General features: G+C 55.0%; 1 protein-coding gene across 1 annotated transcript; it reads right to left on the bottom strand.

Annotated features, from left to right (window-relative positions):
• Positions 1–1575: 1575 nt before the first annotated feature.
• Positions 1576–11220, bottom strand: SLC2A10 (solute carrier family 2 member 10). Its single transcript, XM_049649932.1, has 4 exons — positions 9684–11220; positions 9119–9241; positions 6726–6861; positions 1576–4483 (listed from the first exon to the last, which is right to left on the bottom strand). The coding sequence occupies exons 1-4, from the start codon at positions 11056–11058 to the stop codon at positions 4405–4407; spliced, it is 1713 nt and encodes a 570-aa protein (XP_049505889.1). The 5' UTR covers positions 11059–11220; the 3' UTR covers positions 1576–4404.
• Between the last annotated feature and the right edge of the window lie 4204 nt (positions 11221–15424).

Genomic DNA, 15424 nt, shown 5'->3' on the forward strand with positions numbered 1-15424 from the left:
GAGACCTCGCTCTAAACCGGGTCCACAGTGACACTGAGAACGCTGCTCTCCGGGACAGCGTGTGATAGGAACAACAAAGGCCACCTGTCTCTGTCCTGATGTTACGGGTCCCTGACCGTCGGCACCTACCTGTGGTATCACCCATGGCATGTGCAACGCTCCTAGGCTCACAAACGCCACGTAAATATGCGGCGTCCTCCTTGACGCCCCTCCAATATGGGAAGCTCAGACTTACCTCAGGGCCTTTGCACATGCTGGCCCATCTGCCTGGGATGCTTTCCCCCCTCCAGATCTTTCCATGGCTCACTCTAGTCCTTTGTGCAAGTCCCTGCTCAGATGCCACCACCGCAAAGAGGCTGTCTCTGATTCTCCCAGCTAAAGCTGCATGCGAGCACCCCCGTCTCCCCCTTATCTCAGCAGTCCTCACTTCCTGACACACACCTGTCTCTCCATCCAGCCATCCATCTACTTTTCCTTCCTCCCCGTCTTTCCTTCCCTTCACTACTGTGCCCCAGGGTCTGGAACAGCGCCCGGCACACGGTAGAATTCAGTAAATTTGCATTTGATTGGAAAAATAAATTAATATAGTTTCTTTTTACTTTTTTATTGTTTTTTAATGTTTTATTTATTTTTGAGCGGGGCGGGGGGGCACAGAGCATGAGCAGGGGAGGGGCAGACAGAGAGGGAGACACAGAGTCTGAAGCAGGCTCCAGGCTCTGAGCTGTCAGCACAGAGCCTGATGCAGGGCTCGAACTCACGAACTGCGAGATGGTGACCTGAGCCGAAGTCGGACGCTTAACTGACTGAGCCACTCAGGTGCCCCCATATGGTTTCTTTTTAAAATACATTTAAGCTGAAAAGCAAATCACTTAAAAAAAAAGTATTGGGTAAGTAATCTATGTAGTGCCATTTGGCAAACAGCAGGGAGGTACTTTGTGATGGGCCCACATACGAAAAGGCTGTGCCTGAGACTGGGGTTTGGGAAATGCTTCCCTGAAGCTATTCTGAGATTATCTGGGAGAAAGAGGAGAATTTCTCACTCCCTGCCCTGAACATCTTTGACCAGTCCCTGTGTCTTTTCTAGTTGGTACTAAAGACCCCTGATCACCTAGTAGGTACCGTACATTCTTCGATTTCTTTGGTGTCCTTCCCCCCATTACGAACGGCCACCTGGTTCTCACCCTCTCTATCCTCCTCACCCAGGGCCAGACACTCCTGGGGGCTGCTGGGACTCAACCACTTCTGAGCACCTACTATGGGCCCAGCTCTGAACTGACGTATATCATCTCTAAATAGTAGGTAGTATTCTCCCCATTACACAGATGAACAATTACCCAAGTTACACACCTACTTGTGCCCGTACAACATGTCTGGGATACGAACCATTCTTCCCTCCGTGACGCTTTCCTCCACGATCAATAACACTCCCTCCAACTTACTCAATTCATGCTGCTTTGGCTACTCGATTTGCTTGGCATCGACTTCCAAAAGCCGCGACCCTTTACAGAGATTACGCTGGGAGCCCCAAGAATCCAGACGCAAGGGGGGCCTCAGAGGGAAAGGCCTCGAGAGCCGAGGCACGCACAGAAGGCCGTGAGTTAGCCACAGGCATGTCTTGTCGAGCTTAAACGCTATTTTTTCACTTAAGCATCGATTGTCACTATTAACAAATCAGGAAGTTTGGCACCCAAGTCTGAGTTGCTGGATTTTCTTGAAAAGCCAGATGGTCGGGCCACGACAGGCCCACAGTCCTCCACGGCAGCCACCAGCTGGAACTGGATGCCAGACGTCCCCTTTGGAGACAGCCTCTGTTTGCCTGGTTCCGAGGACAACACTCCTCCCTACTAAAACTCACCGCAACCGGTTCTGCTCATTTACAGTCCCTGTCCCTCCACTGAGTTTATGACCCTGACCAAAAAGCGGGCAGTCCGGTCTAGGACTGGAAAAGCATTCTCTATGCTGATAGGAAAGGGGAATTGAGAGAGGCTTGAAGAGAGATTTGGATCTGAACGGCCCTCCAGGACAACAGATGCGAGCGGGTGCACATTTTACTGGGCTAAAGGATGTGTTTGTTGCACAGAAGTCACCAATAATCACACCTGGTTGTAAATATTCTTTATTACAAACTCCATACCCCGCCAATTAATTCCCACACGAGCGTTTTGCCAAATTCTTGTATCCAAAGCCAACGATCACTGCCCTGCAGCCACGACTTGACAAGATCACACTAGGAATAAACGCCCGGCGACAGAGGAGCCCCCCCCCCTCCCCACAGCCCTGAAGAACGAACGAGTGTAGTTTCGACATGAAACGCGGGCTGAAATTTTTGTTTACGAGGGCAAAGCAATGAAAATGCGGGTCAGATCGTGTTTGTTGTGTGGGGTAACAGCCTTCGAACACGGGAAGAATATTCCCTGAATTTGTCGTGCCACTCACGTGTCAGCCACAGACGCAACAGCGCTCGCAACGTGCATGGCTAACATTGTATCCATCACGCCCTTAAGCCTGGGACACCAAGGAAGCGGTAAGTCAAGCCCCCACTGGCAGCGCTCCCCCAACCCCCCGGTGCCAAGACACCCCCCACGTGGGCAGTTTTGCGTGACCACGTGACGTCCTGCAGGCAGCATGGCGGGGGGGGGGGGGGAAGTCCCCATGTCTCTCGTAAGATACACAAGGAACCTCCAGGGCAGAGCGAGATGTAGCGAGATAAGGAAGTGATGGGTTTTTAGCATCTATTACTTTTGTTGTTAATAGAATTTATTGAAGTGTGAGCTTAAATAATTTAATTTCTCTAAATGGCTTTGTTCAACAACCAGCTGGCAAGAGTCCTAAAAACTTAATGACGGGCTCTCACAAGCTAGGCTGAGGGGCCTCCCGCACACCACTGGGTGCAAGAGAAGCATCTAGAACAAGAGGAGAGAAGCCGAGAGTCCAGAGTCCAGTGGCCACGGAGCAGGCACAGATGACCAAGGTCGTCCCACGTCAGCGCCCTGGGTCTGCGTTAGCTTTTCATTTGCCTCAGCATCCGGGAACTCATCTTTTTTGTTTTTTAATTTTTTAAGTTATTATTTTTGAGAGAGAGAGAGAGAGAGAGCATGCGTGTGAGCAGAGAAGGGGCAGAGAGAGAGGGGGACAGAGGATCCGAAGCAGGCTCTGTGCTGACAGCAGAGAGCCCGATGCGGGGCTTGAACTCACGAACCATGACATCATGACCTGAGCTGAAGCCGGACACTTAACCGACTGAGTCACCCAGGCGCCCCCGCACTCACTCTTGCCAGGCCCTTCCTCTGGTGACCTCTGGCCCGAGTTCCTTGCTTAATCTCTGACTCACCCCTCAGGGGCTGACCCTTAACAGTGTCTCAAAGGTGGGGGCCTCGGTAACTGAGGGTGAAGAGAAACCCCCCCAGGCCCTGACTAGCTGGATGGGACCAGCTGGAGACCCTCCTGCAGTCAGACAGGGGTTAAATACACCCCCGGGGGCCCAATCATCCCCATTCTGTAGATGTGGAAACTGAGGCTAGAGGGAGTTGTTACCCAAGGCGACAGAGGCAACACCAGCATCCAGGCTTGTCAGCCTCCAAACCCATCTCCTGTCCGCAGAGCTGTCCTGTACCATCCTGGAAACAGCTCCCAGGGCTTGCTTCACACACCATGTCAGCTCTTGGATTCTAGTGCATACGATTCTGGAATTCTATTTACCATTCCCCTAATTAAAACTCACATCCCCTGAAGAGATGGCCGGCAGCTTGAGAGCAGGGCTCACACTGGACCTGTGTTGAATTAGCAGCATTTAGAATTCCAGCTCATTGGCATCGGATGTGATCTTAAAGAACTCCTTGGTCCAGGTCCCCCATGGTACATATCGGGAAACCGAGGCCCACGGTCATGTCGCGATGACACCAGGGAAGCGGGACTAGAACTCAAGCAGCCTATCACCCAGTCTGAGCTGCTTTTGACAAAAGCAGACTCTCACCAAAAAGTCCCAGCCAGCTGGAAAAAGAGAGCTGAGAGTATCGTGTATCCTCATCTGGATTTGGGGGTGATGCCAGAAGAGACTTCCTTCCAGGACTGGTTCCTTAGAGGTTCTCTGAGAAAGCCCAAGGAGCAAAGGAGACTCCATGAGATGTTGTCAATATAGGTCCTGCAGGGACGTGCAGAGACAATGGGGAAACCGAGGCAAGAAGGCACATCGTCAGGGGCCCTCAGAGCCTGAGATTCAAAACGAAGACTTCTAGGTTCTCAAATTTTCTCCTCTTTCACCCGGGGCCAAACAGACCTCTTCTAAAGCATGGGTGACTCTTACAGGACCACCTAGAACTTGTGCCCCAGGGGCCAGGCAAGCAGGAAGCTGGAGACTGTCTGCTAAAGCCATGGTTCCAGCACCTTCCCAGGCAGACGGATTCCTCAGGAAGCGGCAGCGACCTCGATGCGGGTGTATGGGATGCCAGCAGAGCTCTGCCGGGGGCCAAAGCTCAGGGCGAACCTGTCAAGGAGAGTCGCAGGGCGGGGGTGGGGGGGGCGGCAGACAGCGAGTGTCTCCGTCTGTCTCTGATGTCAGGGCTTGATATCTGAACTCTAGGGACTAACTAAAGTGAGGACTGTCAGACCATGTCAAAGCCCCTCACTTTGACCTGTCTCCTCCTGAGGTCATGGCAGACCCAGCTTCCTTTCCCCACAGGCTGGTGGCCCAGCCTCCGCCATGTGACCCCAAGTTACCAGCCTGCACTCCCCTCCCTCAGCTGCAATTACGTCCTGCTTTAGCCCAAAGCCGGCTTCCACCTGCCTGTCTGCCTCCTTAGCTCCTCATCCCAGAGGAGGCGGCTGGAATCTTCTCCCAGGAAAGCCCGTATGGAAGAGATTCCAGTGGCTCCTTCTATCAGATTAAAGCCCGTTTCGTGTGTGTGTGTGTGTGTGTGTGTGTGATCTTTTTTTTTTTTTAATGTTTATTTATTTTTGAGAGAGAAAGAGAGCGTGAGCAGGGAGAGGCAGAGAGGGAGACAGAAGATCCGAAGTGGGTTTTGCGCCGACAGATGTGGGGTCGGAACTCACCAACCATGAGATCGTGACCTGAGCCGAAGTCGGACACTCAACCGACTGAGCCCCCCGGGCGCCCCTAAAGCCCCTGTTTCTCAGCCTCCCCTGCAGGTGGGTGTCGCCAGGTTCTGTACAAAGGATGTGGGTGGAAGTGACAGGTGCATCTTTCCAACTGTGTCCCCCTCTGGCCCTCCCCTCTGCTGGGACTGTGGCGGCTCACCGTCCCGGGCTGTGTGGGAAAGGTAATACGGAAGAGAAGGCGGAACGAGCAGAGAGAAGGAGCCTGGGACCCCGGATGACCTCTCGGAGCACAGCTGCCTCCCCAGCCGTGTTCCGAGCAGCCAGATCCGTTTCCTAACCGACAGGGTTGGGCTGCTGAGGGGTCATCCAGAAAACAGGGGGTGTTCCCCTTGCAGAGAACAGTCAGGGGCGGGTTGGAGCAGGTTGGAGGCCGTTACACTGGACTAGTTCTGCGTCCCTTCGGGGACCAGGTTGGGTGGGACTTGGCAGGCCGGGCAGCTGCGGGAGGCGAGTTCTAACTCACTATTAGAATGACTTATTTTTTAAAAATCATTTAGGGCCTCCCAGGAATAGAACGGGCAGTCAGGTGCTGGGGACTCCTTTTACTACAAGAAGTAACCAGGGACATTTGCCAAAGGCATGTAGGATTACAGGTCCCTTCTGATGCCCCTATTCTTCTCTTCGCTTATTTGAATGGCCCAAGGCCCCACGAGGCTGAGATTCTCAACTCCTCGCTATGATCTAAAGACCTGCCACGATCAAGCTCCTACCAACTTGGATGGTCTGATCTTCTACCCCTCCTGCCACCCTCCCTCCCTCTGTTCCAGCCACCCTGGTTTCCTCGTTGTTCCTTGCATATGCCAGATACGCTCCCAATCTCAGGGCCTTTGCACTTGCTGTTGTCTTTGCCTGGAATGCTCCTCCCCCTCATCTTTACATGGCTGTCTCCTTCTCCCGAACTTAAATCGCACCTCCTCAAGGAGGCCTCCCCTCTCTGAGCACCTACTCTAATTTGGCCACAACGCCTTGCCCCTCTGTTCCCCTCTCTGTGAATCAGGCCTTCTCAACAGATTTCACTGTTTCCTTTTCTTCCAGCTAAATATCACTCCCCAAAATGCTCTTGCTGATGCCTTGATGGGCTTGTTTATTTTCTGTCCCTACTCTCAGCCTCCTTTCTGCTTGTTTATTTAAGTCCCTACTCTCAGCGGCTCACTGTCTGTTTCCAAAGGCCCAGACACTGCCTGGCACAGAGTAGGGACTTAATAAACACCCACTGAACTGAGTAGATTAAGCCCACAATTCTCTGTCTGTGACTTTAAAAGGCCACCATTATAAAATTTTCCTCTACGCTTCTCTGATTCTAAGATGCTGCGACATTAGGACTTTACTATTCTAAGCTCATGTGATCCCATAACGACATGGTTTTAAAATTCCCATGAGCCGGGCCTTAACGTCACATGAAAGTCTGCTGTAGGTAGAGATCAACAACTCAAGGGAAACAGCTCCTGTATGAGGCCAAGACAAAACTGACCGCACGCAGGCACTAAGAGGGTCAGGAAGAGGAGAAAAACGCTCCCTTGCACACAGAAAGTGTGAGGACTAAATCCTGAACTGATTTGCTCAGGATCTGATGTGACTCTTTCCCAAAGCCCAGCCCTGTCCCCTCTCACCGTCTCCTCTGGAACAGCTGGTCTATCTCTGCCAGCGACTGGCCTTTGGTTTCGGGGACAAATACATAGATGAAGCCCAGGCCGAGGACAGCGGTCAGCCCGTAGAGCAGGAAGGTCCAGGACAGGCCGATAGTGCCTGGGAACAGGAGGGCGGGAGTGTGGGCAGGGGCCCAGCCCCAGCCCCACCCCCACCCCCACCCCCGACCAGATCCTCAGAAATTCCACAAACTGGTTATTGGGTGAATGGATTGAGGATCCAGGGAATCGAGTTTTGCACCGCGTGGCCTGTGTCTGACTCCCAGACAGCTCCTCTGCCCTGGCCTCTCCCCCAGCCTCACCCAAGCCTCGAGTGAGGGCCAGGGTCTCGGGGCCAGCAGCCGGGACGCCCGAGGTGACCCTCGCTCCTTTGAAGCCTGTCAGCCCAAGCCGGGGAAAGGAGACGATGAGGGAAGGGCTTTGTTGAGGAAGAAACACAAATTATGTTCCAGAGCCATTACCATTCTCATCTCAGAGGCCATGACCTCTGAGCAACCTCCCTGACCAGCTTGGCCTCCATTTAATCCCCATGCCAGCAAGGAGAGAGCTGGCCTGGGAGTCAGGAGGGCTCGGGGCCAGTTGTCTCCCTACCTGCTGGCCTTGGGAAGGACGCGTTGGCCCATATGTGAAATGGGGGTGGTCAGGGTATGATACAATTCTTATCACTCCCTCCCTCGCCTCCCCCACCTCCCCATCCTCCCTCCCTCCCTTCCTTCCGCCCATCCTTCCACCCCTCTCCTTCCCTCCCCTTCCCTCTCCTTCCCTCCCTTGCCTCCCCTCTCCTCCCATCCTCTCGTCCTCCCTCCCTTCCTTCCTTCTTTCCTTCTTCCTTCCTTCCTTTCTTCCTTCCTTCCTTCCTTCCTTCCTTTCCCTCTCCTTCTCCCCCTTTCTCTCTCAGTTATTCCACATAAAGGGGATGCTCGAAGGCTGAGGCAATAGGAAGCAGCCTGGCTTCCCTAAGACTGGGGGTGGGAGACTGACACTGTGGGCAGATCCTTCTATCAGCCTTTCCCACAGGCCCCAGGGGTGGCTGTGCCTTTGAGGAGGAAATGCTTGGCTGCAGAAAATGGGAAAATAACTGAGCCCTAAGAACTGTGCCTTGGGGCTCACAGTGAAGGAGTCCTTCCCACTTTGGGCCCGGTGACCAGTGGTCTTGGGCCAGGAGCATCTCAGCAACTCGGAGGTCCTTTCTGGGTGTTCTCGGCCCAGAACACTACCCCCCCCCCCCCCCCCCCACCCCCCCCACGCCCCCCTCGCCCCCCCCCCGCCCCCCCCCCCCCCCCCCCCCCCCCCCCCGCCCAACCCTACCATGGCTCAGACTGGGTTCGAATGCCAGGTAGGAAGAGATAGTTGTCATCCCAACTAGATAGAAGACAGAAGAAGCTGACAGGTGGGCATGAGCCTGTTTGAGCCGGTTTAGAATAAAAAAGCTCACAACTCCTATACCCCCCGGTCTCAGACACATTCTCACTAGTGTGGGTGTAGACTGGCACCCAATCAAGCCTGGAGACTTTTACATTCTGCACCAAGTCTGATTTAGAGAATAGTTGTCTTGCCACAAGTAGGGACTTTTCAAAAACTCCCCTGCTTTAACGGCAAGGGCCTTTGGGCTACGGTGAAGAAAATGGGCTTGTTGGGGGGGTACCAGAGCCCCACACTCAGGTCTCCAGACTCCCCCATCCCCCCACCGGGGGCTCGTTCCCTCCCCTCCCACACCAGTCAGATGGCTTCCAGATGCAGGACTGGACGTTTCAGCTCTTCCCTCCTTCAGCCCCAACTCCCAACTGCCATTCAGGCCCGGGCTACTCACTGATGGGGCTGGAATGGAGTAGAAGCTTCAAAGGGCGTGTCTTCTCTCGTCGTGGTTGCCTTGTCTCCTCCCCCCTTCGCACTAGCCCTCCTTTGCGGAGCCGCCCCTCCAACCTCTGTCCAGGCGGTTGGGTGAAGCGGTCCCCCACCCACCCTGACTCCAGGGGGTGGTATACACCCCAGGACGGGCATCAGAATCTTACAGCCCTCCAGGCAGGGATGGGCAACCCAGGACTTGGGTCAGAACACCGGGAAAGAAACGCTCTCCTTCCGCGGGGGTGCCCAGCCACGACATCCGCAGGTGGCCGTCTCGGCCACCACGAGGCCGGGCTGCCTGGGAAGGAAGCCCACCGCGCGGCAGGCAGAGCGGAAAGAGGGTGGAAGCTGGTGACAGCTTCGTGGCAGCCCGTGGGTCGGGGGTGCCTGACACTGGCCACCCTCCCGCTCTCCGTGACTTAAGACAAAAATCCTCCCTTTGGTTCATAAACTGGTTTGCACTGGGTTTTCTGGCACTTGACGGGACCTCGGAATTAGGTCACAGGACTCACCGATGAGGTCGAGGAAGGAGAGGCTGACGAGGAGGTTGCTGGCCCAGTTGAAGCTGTTACAGAAGGCGAAGGCTCTGCCCCGGATCTCCGCGGGGTAGATCTCGCTGAGGACGAGCCAGGTCACTAGGACAGGAGAGCAGAGCAGACTGGTGGGTTGCGGCGGGGACCGGGGCCTGGGACCCCCCGGTCCAGCGGGCAGCCCCCAACCACAGAGTGTCAGGCCCCCCACACCCACTCCGCCCCCTGCCTCCCTCCTACTGCGGTAAGAACTCCTTCTGAGTAAACCCCGAGTGAGCTATCCAGGGGCAACATTCAGGTCTTCTGAGGCTTGAAGCTTAAATAATTTGGGGGCCTTTGTAAGGAAAAAAGAAAAAAAAAAACCAACTAGGAACAGGAAATTAGGCCCCGCCCTCCGAAGGTGTGCCCACCAAGGGGCACGGCCAGTGGCCTCACGCTCAAGCCACCTCTGCTGTCCTTCTGAGACCCTGACTGACGCGGTCCCCAACCTTTCCCGCTGGGTGGGGTAGAAGGCCGCAGAGTCACCTGCGAGAGAACCCTCACCTACCTGGTCCAAACCCAAAGGAGAAGGCGCTCACAAAGACCATCATACAGACCAGCGCGGCCCAGTGCAGCAGGACACGCTCTGGGGCAGAAGGGGGTGCCGGGGAGGCGGGGCTTAAGGCCGGCAGGGCCGCGGCCGTGGGGTCCCCAGCTCCGGGAGGAGGCTGGATCGTCTCAGAGGTCGACAGGGCCGGCCTCCCTTGGTTCTCACTGGTTGTCGGCGGTGGAGGGGGAGCCGTGGCCCTCGGCAGGCCGGAGTCCCCAGGGAGGCCTGACAGCCTGGTGGCATTGGGCACGGCCAGGCAGCTTGGGCCGGAGGCCATGGGCACGGCAAAGCTGACAAGGCCTATGCCACTGACCGACAGGGCCATGAGGGCACAGCCGGCCAGTAACAGGGCCCTGCGGCCCGCTCGGTCCACCAGCCCCATGGCAGTCAGGGTCGCCAGCACCTTCACGGCCCCGAGTCCCACAGAGGCCAGCACCGCGGAGGAGCCTCCCCGGAAGCCCACCGCCTGGAAGATGGTGGAGGCGTAGGACAGCACATTGGGCTGCCCCGTCAGCTGCTGGAAAATCACCAGCCCCAAGCCCACGGCGGTCCGGCCTCGCATGTTCTCCCGCGCCCTGAAGAGGTCCAGGAGGGAGGATCTTGGCCTCGCCAGGCCCAGCTTGGAGGTCCCACCTCCCTGGAGAGGAACGAGGTCCTTGGGCGCTGGAGTCTCGGCGGGGCCAGCAGGGAGATAAAGGAGGCTGAGGGACTGGAGGAGGGCAGGTGCAGCGGCCCAGCTGAACATATGCCTCCATCCCCAGGGGGCGCCAGCCAGGGCGTAGTTGAGTGCATAGGAGAGCAGGATGCCCGCGGTGATGCCTGCCTCGTAGAGGGACACCAGCACGCCCCGCTGCCGCGGCCCCACCAGCTCTGACACATAAATACAGCAGGCCATGGAGGAGAGAGAGATGGCAAATCCAGCGGCCAAGCGCCCCAGGACCAGCCAGGCCAGGGAGCCGGCCAGGCCTAGGCTCAGGCTGCCCGCCAAAAGCACCAAGTTGCTCCCAAGGATGGCCCGTTTCCTGCCGTACTGGTCGATGAGGACGCCGCCCACCAGGGAGGCGAGGAGAGCCCCCAGGAGCAGGCTGCCCACCAGGAGCTCCTGCTCCGAGCAGGACAGCCCGAAGTCCAGCTGCAGTGGCAGCAGGGCACCCGATATGACTGCCAGCTCATAGCCGAAGGTCAGGCCACCCAGCGAAGACACAGAGGCACACAGGGGCAGGAGCAGTTGGGGACGGCCTGGAAAACAAAAGTGATAGGAGCAGAGTTCAGGACGGCTCCTTGCCAGAGCATCCGTCCGTCCAGCTTTCCCTCCATCTGTCAACCCCTCCATCGGTCCATCCAGCTACCCCATCAGTTACCCGTCCATCCATCCACCCACCCATTCATTCATTCATCCATCCATCCATCCCTCGTCCACCCATCCCCTCCCTCCTTCACCCGCCCACCCCTCCACCCATCTACCGTCATTCTCCTATCTGTCCATCTACTGTTCCATCCGTCCACCCACCAATCCGTTCATCCCTCCGTCCACTCCATCTATATTCACCCGTCGAGTTATTAATCAATCTATCCATCCATCCTTTCATCATCCATCCCTCCATCCGTCCGTCTGCTCCCTCTACCACATTTTCATCCGTCCATTCCCTTCCTCTACCCCTTAATTCACCATCCACTTATTTACTGATGCACCTGTCCACAGACACAACCATTCATCCCCCATCTTCGTATTCCACCCCTTCTGTACCCGTTCACACACTTACCCATCCATCCATGCATGCATCCATCCAATCATTCAAAATTTTATTTATCTGGCATCTACAACATGCCAGACTGTGCTCTTGGGGCTGGCCAAGAGCCATATATTTATATATATATAAAACGACAACACCATATATATCTTCAGGTGGTGATAGGAGTCACAGAAAAAAGCAGGGAAAGTGGGTTGAAACTGATGGAGGAACTCAGTTTTAAATAGGGCAGTCGGTTAAGGCTTCTCTAAAGAGGGAAGATTTGAGCAGAGATCTGAATTGAGTGAGGGTGAAAGCCATGTGAAATCTGGGAGAAGAACATTCTAGAGAGGGAACCGCAAACACAAAGGCACTGAGGCAGGACAGTTTTTGGTATGTTTGAACAATAACCATGAATATTAATAGCTAGTGCTTATATGGCACTTACTAAGCGTGTCTTAAGAACTTTATGTGTACTTACTCGTTGAATTCTTACCACAATCCTATAACATATTATTATTAGCATCATCCTTTAAGGCTCAGTGAGGGTAAGAAACCTTTCTCATGGTCACACAGCAAATGGTGGCAGATGTAGCCAGAGAGGGCAGGCTCTTAATCGCTGTGCTATCAGCAGAGGTCAGGGTGGCTCCGGTGACAGGAGATAAAGAGACAGGAGAAGTAGGCAGGGGCCTGATCACGTGGAACTTTTTAAGTCGTGAAGATGGTAACGAATTTCATTCTTAGTGGAAGGAGGCAAGTCTTTGAAGGCTTGAGCTGGGCAGAGAGAGGTGATCTATGGTAGTCACCAGCACATGTGACTCCTGAGCCCTTAAAATGTGGTCAATGTGATTAAGGAACCTAAAGAGATGAGGTGACTTATCTCAGGTCAAAAGTAGCTGAGCCTAGATTCAAAGCCAGGCAGGCGGGTCTGGCTCCACAATCCACACCCTTCACCACTCCGTTACAAAACCTTGGCAAATGGCGATTTTGCTCTCTTCTCTCTTGCCTCTATCTCTCCCCATCTCTGTCAGGCAATTTTTGTGCAGGGGAAGGAGTTTCATAGGTGGAAGGCTCACCCCCCATTTCTGTTCCCCCTTCTCCCTCCCAGCCCTGCCCCCTGGGAGGTAACCCCCTACCTTTCCCTGGCTGGCCCCGCGTTTCCTGCTCACGACCCGTGAACAAACCCCCTAGGAAGATTGTGCGACCCAGGTCCTGCCCTGTCTTCGCCTCCCTTTGCCCCCATCTCCCTCGGTTCCTGGAGTTCACTGGCAGGAGGGAACGTTCTTCCAGGCTATGTGAAGCAATCAGGTGAAAACAGAATTTGTTTGCCATTTCCTCAGCTCCTCTTGAGTTGAAAGGGAACCCAGCCAAGGGACTCGGAGGCGAAGGTGACTGTCGACAGGTTCCGCTGGAAAATGCATCAGGGCGGATTCGGGTCACGGTGGGAACAGCAGAACAGCAACGATAATAGTGAGACAGAATAGTAATGCTACCGGGTGTCATTGATTGAACATCTCCCCCACGGAAAGACTTCAGTGCCTTCGGTTAACTCATCTTCATAACCGCCTCGAGGTGGTGCAGGTGCAATTGTCCCCACTTTACAGACGGGGAGGTAAGGCTCAGACTCTTCTCACAGGCGGGAAGCAACAGCGTCAGGCCTCCGACACTGATCCAAGTGGCTCCCAAACCCATATACTTAAGAGCTCTGCTGAACTGACCTCAAGCAAGAAGGACAATCAAGGAGAGGCGGGGTGTGAGGAGAACAGGGGTGCAGGTTCAGAGAGGGAGGGGAAATACTGATACATTAGCCCTCAGGGAAAGCCAAGTCACAAAGCATAGTGAAACGACGGTGCCCCAAGAAACCACTAAGGAGAGGCCCCCAAGGAGTCAAGGCCATTAGAACGACGAGGGAAGCACATTCCCTTCCTAAAGCTTTCCATGGCTCCCATCGCCTGCTCGATCAGGTCCTTAGCGCGTCATTCCAGGCCCTACCTGAGCTGAAAGCCCCAGCCGAAGGCCTCGGTCACTTTCCCACCCCGGCTCTGTCCGCACCTCCCCACCTGCCTCCCACAAGCCCCGCACAACTGGTTCCCAGCACGCACCATCCATTTTCACGCCCACCTACCCCTCCTGCACTGCCTGTGCTCCCCACAGGTCCACGTATCCTTGTGGGTCCCAGCTCACGGTCACCTCCCAGAGGGGTCTTGAGTTGCACGTGTCGGGTGTTTGGCAGCCCCCCCCCACCCCGGCCCCAACCCCGTCCTCTCTTGGGGCTCTGGTCTTCTTTGCCCTTTTGTCTCTCAATCTGCTGGTTTGGGCAGAAATGGCCGCCTCTACCTCTACCCCCACTGCCTCACTCCAGGGCCGTGGCCATGACCCAGATCTGACCAACCGGCAGGTTCCCAGGCCCTGGGCAGCGATGAAAACCACTTGGCTGGAGCTGGGCCAGTGTATTTGCTCACTGAAAGTGCTAAGCTGGTAGTTTACCTGCTTGGAGCAGTCGGGCGCCATCTTCCCCCTTGGTGGGGGCGGGGAGTGGGGGGGAGGGTTCCCATGCCTGAGGCCATGGGATTTTCAGTGACTGCCCTTTTTCTTTTTTTTTTTTTTTAATGTTTTTAAATGTTTTCGTTTATTTTTGAGACAGAGACAGAGCGTGAGCAGAGGAGGGGCAGAGAGAGAGGGAGACACAGAATCCAAAGCAGGCTCCAGGCTCCGAGCCGTCAGCACAGAGCCCGACGCGGGGCTCGAACTCACGGACCGCGAGATCATGACCTGAGTGAAGTCGGACGCTTAACCGACGAGCCACCCAAGCGCCCCACCTTTTTTATTTTCTTCCTACTTTTTAAATTTCTTTTTCTTTCTCTTGTTTTGTTTTATTTTGTTTTGGTTTGGTTTAAGCTAGTTCAAGGGAGGCCCTGGCTAATTCCTGTACGTCTTCCTCAACTTTCCAAGCCACGTCTTTCACCTCCAACCAACTCTGCATTCCCCCTTTATTTACTTACACCATCCCAAGGTTGCTGATGTGTCTTCCTTATTAAACTGGGAAGGGCAGGGACGGAGACTTCCAGTCTGTGCATCCTGAGCCCCAGCCCCGTGCTGCCGCCCAAGAGGGGCTCCGTAAGATTTCTGCCGAATGAACCAATGACTGGGCTGGGGACTAGGGAGGTGTCACTGCGTGGCATTCCAGGGGCCTGTGTCAGATACATGTGAACCTAAGAGAATGCTCCAGGACAGCCGGAGGGGTCCTGTGAAAGCCTCACTCCTTCTGCTCACAGCCATCAAGGCTCCCGCTCTATTCTATTCTGAAAAGATGCCAAGTCCTGATGGTGGCCTTCAAGGCCCTGCAGGATCTGCCTGCTCTCTCCTGGCTCCATGCCAGCCAGCTTCCTTGCTGTTGCACCTCATTCCTGAACTCAAGGCCTTTTACCAGCTGTCACCTCTGCCAGGAGAGCGCCCCCCCTACCCCCCGCCCCATTCCTTCCCTCTTTCCCTCTGGTCTTTGCTCAGACATCACCTTCTCATGAGGCCTTCCCTGGCCCTCCACATAAAACTGCAACCTCCCCATCACATCCAGCACTTTAAAAAAAATTCTTTTTAATGTTTATTTATTTTTTGAGAGATAGAGAGACAGAGCATGAGTGGGGGAGGAGCAGACAGAGAGGGGGAGGCACAGAATCCAAAGCAGGCTCCAGGCTCCGAGCTGTCAGCACAGAGCCCGACGCGGGGCTCGAACCCACGAACCGCGAGATCATGACCTGAGCCTAAGTTGGACGCTTAACCAGGCACCCCTCACATCCAGCACTTCTAACGCCCTTCCCCGTTTATTTGTCTCCATGGTACTTCTCCCCTCTGGAAGAACAATATATTTTACATATTTATTGTTCTTCCTGACCAGAATATTGGCCCCAAAAGAACAGGAATTGTTTGTTTGTCCTTAGCTGTCTCCCTGACGCCGAGGACAGTTCCTGG

This window comes from Panthera uncia (assembly GCF_023721935.1).
Source record: "Panthera uncia isolate 11264 chromosome A3 unlocalized genomic scaffold, Puncia_PCG_1.0 HiC_scaffold_11, whole genome shotgun sequence".
In the NCBI taxonomy this organism is placed as follows: Eukaryota; Metazoa; Chordata; class Mammalia; order Carnivora; family Felidae; genus Panthera; species Panthera uncia.